At 31.2% G+C, this 7218-nt stretch overlaps 1 protein-coding gene across 2 annotated transcripts; it reads left to right on the top strand.

Annotated features, from left to right (window-relative positions):
- The first annotated feature begins 3630 nt into the window (after positions 1-3630).
- Positions 3631-5123, top strand: LOC105135856 (dof zinc finger protein DOF1.1-like). Of its 2 annotated transcripts, none has more exons than XM_011040928.1 (2): positions 3631-3717; positions 3883-5123. In XM_011040928.1, exon 2 carries the CDS (start codon positions 3901-3903, stop codon positions 4876-4878), a length of 978 nt encoding a protein of 325 aa, XP_011039230.1. In that variant the 5' UTR covers positions 3631-3717; positions 3883-3900; the 3' UTR covers positions 4879-5123. The 2 variants fall into 2 exon arrangements, with proteins under 2 accessions (XP_011039230.1, XP_011039231.1); XM_011040929.1 differs by lacking the exon at positions 3631-3717 and having other exon boundaries at positions 3724-3979; positions 4082-5123.
- Positions 5124-7218: the final 2095 nt, after the last annotated feature.

Raw genomic sequence — 7218 nt, 5'->3', positions numbered from 1 at the left:
TTTTATTTGGTTTGCTAAAATTTGGGTATTTCATTGAAAAAGAATTCGAGACAAACGATTCTTGCAATTTAATGTTTTTGCCTTTTTGCTATTTTTTTTACATATATATATGTATGTATATATATATATATATATATAGATAGATAGATAGATAGATAGATTAATTAATTATGAAATTCAAGTGATTTTTAATAAGTTCCCTAATAACATCCTGTTAGGAAATATTAATACAATTTTAAGTAATTAAATTAGATTATATACGAAATTACAATAAAATATCATGATGTTCAAGGCACGTATATTACTTCAATTTCTAACCTATTTTCATTGAAAGACACCATTATAAAATCACCATAATATATCCACTCAAGGTACCAAACATAACTAGTGATAATCTATTGCTGGTCCTCAATAAATCAAATTTAAGTGCTCTGGTCAAAGAAATCACTGCAGTTGAGACCGACTTGGCCTAGTTGATTCTAGCATGGTGCCAACTTTGAGTTGGTTACAACTTATTAAAACTAGCTATTTGTTACACAATAGGAACGCCATAGGTTTCCCAATGGCTTTGATTCTAAGATGCTCTTCCAATAATTAGCCTACTTTTATCCATCCACTTATGAAAATAAAAATAAAAATAAATCCACTTTGCACCCCTATGATCGATCATTGTTCTGAAATCGCTACGTTCATGTGCATCTCATAGACTTTGATTGATCATAGGGACGGCTTCTTTTCCTAAAATAGTGATAATTAGGATATTAAGAGAACGTACGTTGATTAGGCATGGATGCTAAGATTTTAAATAGCAGGAAATTATTGTTTTTTTTAATAATTGAAAACAAAGTGCTAGATTGTATCAAATAATCTATATGAAGGTCCACAAGCAAAATATATTAGTTAATTTATGATCAAGCTGGTATTGACCGAGTCAATGACGACAACGAGACTTAATTTGTTCTTGTAGACTTTGCAATGATAGCAAGAGGGTTGATAATCTTGACGATATCAGTAATTAAAGATTGATCACTGCGTTTTATCTTGAAATGCAAGTGATAAGATTAACTCTGCATGATGAACACAATCTTCATATACAGATGGTGAATTGACGATTGGTTCCACAAAAATAAGACAATAAAACATGTAGACCCCTCCTCTTCTTATCCACCAACCCCAGGTCTCGTTTTCGCATCTTCTTATATGTTGGTCTTCTGTCTTTATTTTCCATTTACACGGTTGAAAAAAAATTCATTCTTACCACAACTTCATAGAAGGTATCTGATTCACATTGTCATCATGAAATATGCTTGAACAGCAACTTTTTCTGAGTAGCAAACACATACGGGTTACATCAACCGATTTGCAATTTGTCTTATGTGTGATTGTTATTAGGTAAAACAGTGTTAGATGCAAATCAAATATTACCAAGCACAAGTTTTAGTCTTAGGTCCATACAGGTATGGTCTCTCTTGCATCTTTTAGGAAACTTCATCATGAAATTCGTCTTAAATGTGAACAAATTGAGGTTAGGTAGTAAAATCTAGTACAGATTTTAGGTCTCCGTAAGGCCTCTTATTTTCCTTCTTTTTAATTCTCTTGATCCAATACCACTTCTTCAAAATAAGTGTGCTGTTCGTTAATTTGGTGAAGGAAAATATCAGATTAATGAATCTTTTTATTGTTTTGAGTTCTTGGATTGGTTTCAGTTCAGGCTTAAGCGTCGTTAGGACGAAGAGGAATCATCACTTGCATATAAATAGAATAATTTTAGACATAATAACAATAAAGAATACAGCCTTGTCATCCTCAATATTTCACACTCATTTACATATGTAGTTCTGTTTAGAAAGGCATTGTAAGAATTATTCTCTTCGATCCAAGGCATTAGGGAATTTTCTCGCAATGGGCTTAAAAAGGCATGTAAATAATTATATACGTGTGAATGATCATTAGGTTTGGATTTAAAATGACTCAATGTGTAGCACACGATGGCTATCATATCTTGATTTTTGCTAGTGTTTGTGGGGAAGGCTAAATTGAAGCCATAAGTCTCGGCAGTGTCTTTATAGTTGGGGGTGGAGCCATCAACTTTACACGTATTTTCATGTCATTAGTCCTCTCCTTTAACTCGTAATGATGGTTTTTGAACAGCATCTTCAACAAGGGAACACAAAGCTCCAACAAAGATTGTTCATTTACTACTAATTGATTACTATAATCATTATAAATAAATGTTCTCCTGCTCTTTACTCACTCCCACCTTTTGCTTATGATTTTATATAGAGTGCTAGGCAAATTATATGCAAGCATAGCGCAGTTGGAGTTATTGGAGGAGTAGAGCCTATCGTTTCTAACTTCGAAACCAGAAGGAAATTTAATTACCAGAAGGCCCTCTTGATCTTCCCATATATATATAATTTTATGGATCCAGACTTGAATTGGTTTTAAAGATTTTATAGATGAATTAGTAGATTATCCGAGTTATTACTTCAAATTTTGCATCTTAAATCAATGATGCACGAGGCATCTTTTTTGTGTCTAAGTTTGGATCTCGTTCAACTGCAGGAGCGTCAACGCTGAAGTTTAAAAATACTTGGATCGAAAGATATGCCATATATGTCATGAAATCTAGCCCTGTAATTGAATGCTAATGAAGAGGATTTACCCTCATAAAAGCAAAAGAATGCGTTGGAATTTGGACTGTAGCTAGGATAGTTAGGCTTTTGAAAATTAAATACGAAAAATATAATATAATAGTATCTATCATGAATTTTCTCATAAAATTTAATCCGAGTTTTAACAATAGTTAAATTATATAAAAAAAACTTTAATATTTTTTATGCATAAATCTAGTTGGAATTTAACACTTACATTAAAAAGTTACTAAAATTACTCTCTCAGAGTATTCTGTCTTACAATTATATATTAAATATTTTTTAATTTACAGATGATCATGATCTTTTTTTTCTCTATTTTCACCTCTCTCTTTTTTCTTTTGACTTCTTTTTTCTCTTTTTATTTTTTTTCTTCCTCTTCCATTTGCGAGTGTGTGTGTATATTTGTATATATTTGCTGACATTTGAGAATATCTTTGAGATGTACCTCCTCCCTCAATTTTTTTTTTTCTGAGTTGGAACCTTAACATTAAGATTGATCGTAAAAGAAATTTAGACTTGACCAAAGAATAACAATTAAAAAAAATTAGGGTAACATATTGTGAACTTATGAAATTAGAGTAATCTTATGAAGAAAGAGGAAAGAATGAGAGAAGAAGGGTAGATTGGGAAATGACGAAAAGACAATCCACTACCTTCTAAAAACAACCCACAGCAAAATTCCGAATCCAGGGCCACTAGTGTTTTTGTGACGTAGATTAAAGTGGCTGCTTTCACATTGAATGTCTACATTATGAGCGTGTTCGGTAATATAGTAAAAATATTGTTCGTTAGAAATTTGATTTTTTAAAATAACTTTTTTTTATATATTTTTAAATTATTTTGATATATCAATTTTATAATAAAATTTAAAAAATAAAAATAAATTATTTTAATATTTTTGATATAAAAAATATTTTAAAAAACAATAATTATAACAGTGTGAAAACACGCTCCACAACATCTCTTCAATATAACCTGTATCATATATTCTTTCACATACCACCAAAAAAGAAAGACCGGCCAACAAAGCAAATAATACTAATCAACTGAACTTACAAAGGCAAGCCATGTTTTCTACTTCTACAATATCCTCATCTTCCTCACATTCATCAATATACACATACTCTAAACTGACAATAAAAACCTAACTTTCTTTCTTTAGCTTTTCTACTAACTCAAAAGGAGTCTCACCCATCTTTGCTTTTCTTGTTTTGGATTGTTGTAGATCTACAAAGAAGAAAAGATGATTCAAGAACTCTTAGGAGGTGCTGGCTTAATTGGCGGTGAGAGGAAAATTCCCATCAATGCAACCATTTTAGAAGGCACGCCTTCTCCTTCTCCTTCCCTTTCTCCTTCACCATCTCCTTCTTCTTCAACAACATCAGCAACAACTACTTCTGCTACTAACTCAACACCTTCTTCAGCTCAAGAGAACTTGAGATGCCCTCGATGCGACTCTTCAAACACCAAGTTCTGTTACTATAACAACTATAACCTCACTCAGCCTCGCCACTTCTGTAAGACTTGCCGCCGATATTGGACTAAAGGTGGTGCGCTTAGGAATGTTCCAATTGGAGGTGGATGTAGGAAAAACAAGAACACAAGCGTATCGGCCTCAGTTGGAAAATCTGGCACCAATAAGATGAAAACTATGGCTTCTGACATTGGAAGATCAGGTTTTGGAAATGGGTTTGAGCATGAACTTTCGTCAAGCCCTATCATGTGGGCTTCACCACAGAATTCTCATATTTTGGCTTTGCTAAGAGCCACCCAAAACCCTAACCCTAACCCTAGTACACTTTCTAATTCTATTTTTGTGAAGGAGGAGGGGGGTTTGATTGGAAACCAGTTCATAAGTGAGCCAGGAGTTGGAACAGCTGCACTGAATGCTAGAACCGTAGGCATGGACCCTATTAGTCAAGTTCCTTCTCTTGGTCTTTGCAGCCCTTTTTGGAAAAACAATCAGCACCAACAAAATGGTTTCACTGTTGTTGAAGCTCAAAATTCAGGGATACAAGAACTGTATCAAAGGCTTAGATCATCAACAAATTACTATACTGATAACCCATCAGCAATAGTTCTAAGCAATGTTGCGACTTCATCATCAACTTCAACTTCAACCATTTTGGAGTCTGCTCCAGTTGCTGGAGGTGAGTTGGGTTACTGGAATCCAGCGTTTTCATGGTCTGATCTTCCAACAACTAATGGTGCATATCCTTAAGAACAATTTTTTTTTAAAAGTTTTAGATCTCCTTCATTTTCTAGGGTTGTCGTTTGGGGTGTGGTATAAGAATATGGTCGTAGAATCAGTATTTCTTTTCCGTTTCTTTTAATGTTCTTGATTAAGTATGTGTGTTTTGAGGTGTGTTTAAATTGTGAGGATGTACCATGGACCAAGAAGTAGTGATGAAAATATTGATTGGCTTCCAATCCATTTTCATATAAATCATCTTTCTTTATTTCAAATGCAGGATGCAATCGCAGAAATGACTATCTTAGCTAGGGGTGTTAAAATGTTCTTATTAGTTATCAAATGTTTAAAAGATGATGTGAGATTCTAGGCAAACACATACTCCATCTATTCCTGTGCTATGAGAATAATCAAATGCGAGAAAGAATAAGCCATCACATGATTGATTTAGTTTATCATCTTGGTTAACTCAAAACTTTATAAGCTTTCCTTTTCATTCATATTAAGGGGTACTGGAGGTCAGGTGCATGGTGGTGGTAGTCTGTTGGGTGGCATATGTAGATTCGTTTAATTGTTACGAGAAAGTAATCAACAATTAAGTATTAAAAGCAGCATTTGGAAATTAGATCGGTTTCCTCAAAAAGCAATTGATTCTATCAGTTGGGAAGAAGGATTCCTCTTGCAGCCTTATGTTAAAGCCTTCAGCCTTCTGCCTGCCTGCGCTTCACTTCTTCTCATAAATTTGCTTAGATTTATATATTCTCTTCTTCTTGTACTGGAAATACTCACCACCACCACCACCTTCTCCCTCCTCCCTCTCTAACACACACGTGCATCCATACATTAATTAACATGCATATAATTAATTATCCTTGATAGCGTACTTTAGAAGTGTAAGCAATAACAAACAATCTCACAAGTGTGCATCGTTTCAGTTATTATCCTTTCAGATTAGGATTATCAGGAATAATACTTATAGAAAAAACAAGAAATTTTTATTTTTTTAAAAAAATAAAAGGTGTTATTTAGTATTTTAATTATTAAAAACTCTAATTGATTTTAGAATTTAGATAAGGATACTGATTATGATTATGTATAGGGAAGTTTAGAATTTAGATAAGGATACTGATTATGTATAGGGAAAATATTAACATCTCTAGTATATAGATAATGTTGTATTTTCTAGTCATTGATCTATCTAAAATTAAAAAAAAAATTCTTATCAATAAATATATTTTTATCTTATCAAGTTCTAATCTAACAATTCTAATGCAAAAACATAAAAAATAAGATGAATTATTTTTTTATTTAATAGTATGAATATATCTTACGTATAAATTTATAATTATATATATTAAAATAAAAAAAATAATTTTTTTTGGTGTTTTTGAAATGTATTTCAAGTTCAAATAAATAATTATAAACTAGTTATGATATCATTTGACTAGTTCTTGTGTAAACTAGTTATGATATCATTTGACTAGTTGTATTTTTTTCAAACTATAATAAAAATGCTATTTTTTATTAAAAAATAAAATATGCATCAAAATCATGAGAGATTCTAAAAAACTTGACATACATCATTAGAGACCTATCCATTTCATAAAATGGCTTCATATCTTCTAGGTTTCATAACAATAAAGGAAAATATGCTCAATAATTTCTCTATCAAAATCACAAAAAGAACAACCCATAAGATCAATGTCTATTATCATAACTTATTTTTTTATTATTCCTCATATTTTTTTCTTTTCAAAATAAAAATAAAATAATAATAGCAAGAAGACTTGCATTTTGGCAAAACAAGAGGATTTCAAATGTAAAAAAAATCAAGCTATAATTTTGGATAGAATTGATAGTCTAATTGTACATCATTTTATCTAAATCTGAAGAAACAATACATATTTAAAGTCAAATTAAATTATTATTGGACGAATCTGCATACAAAACTAAGTCCAAGGAGATAATTATATTTTTAATAAACTAATTTGATTTAATCATGGGTCAAATTAAAATTTAATTATGTTTAAGAATTAACTTAGGTCCAATTAAAGGATTTAATCATGTATAAGGACTTAATTATACTTTAAATGAGTCAAATTAATTTTATTAGGGGCTAAATTGGTAAAAATTAAGTTTGAAAGTCCAATTTGGGTTTAATTGAGAAAATTAAAGTTTTAGAACACCAAATTTAATTTTTACGAAGTTATTGGGTTCAAATAAGGAGTAAAATCACAAGAAAATAAAAGATTTTGGGTCATCATTTAAGACCTAAATTGAAAAAATTTACAGCTAAGGATTATTTTGAATCAGACACCAAACTTTAAGGACTTAATTGATTGAAATTAGAGGTGAAATTGAAGACATTTG

Source organism: Populus euphratica, unplaced genomic scaffold (genome assembly GCF_000495115.2).
Source record: "Populus euphratica unplaced genomic scaffold, PopEup_1.0 scaffold234.1, whole genome shotgun sequence".
Lineage (NCBI taxonomy): Eukaryota > Viridiplantae > Streptophyta > Magnoliopsida > Malpighiales > Salicaceae > Populus > Populus euphratica.
This window is presented reverse-complemented; position numbering and strand designations above follow the sequence as displayed.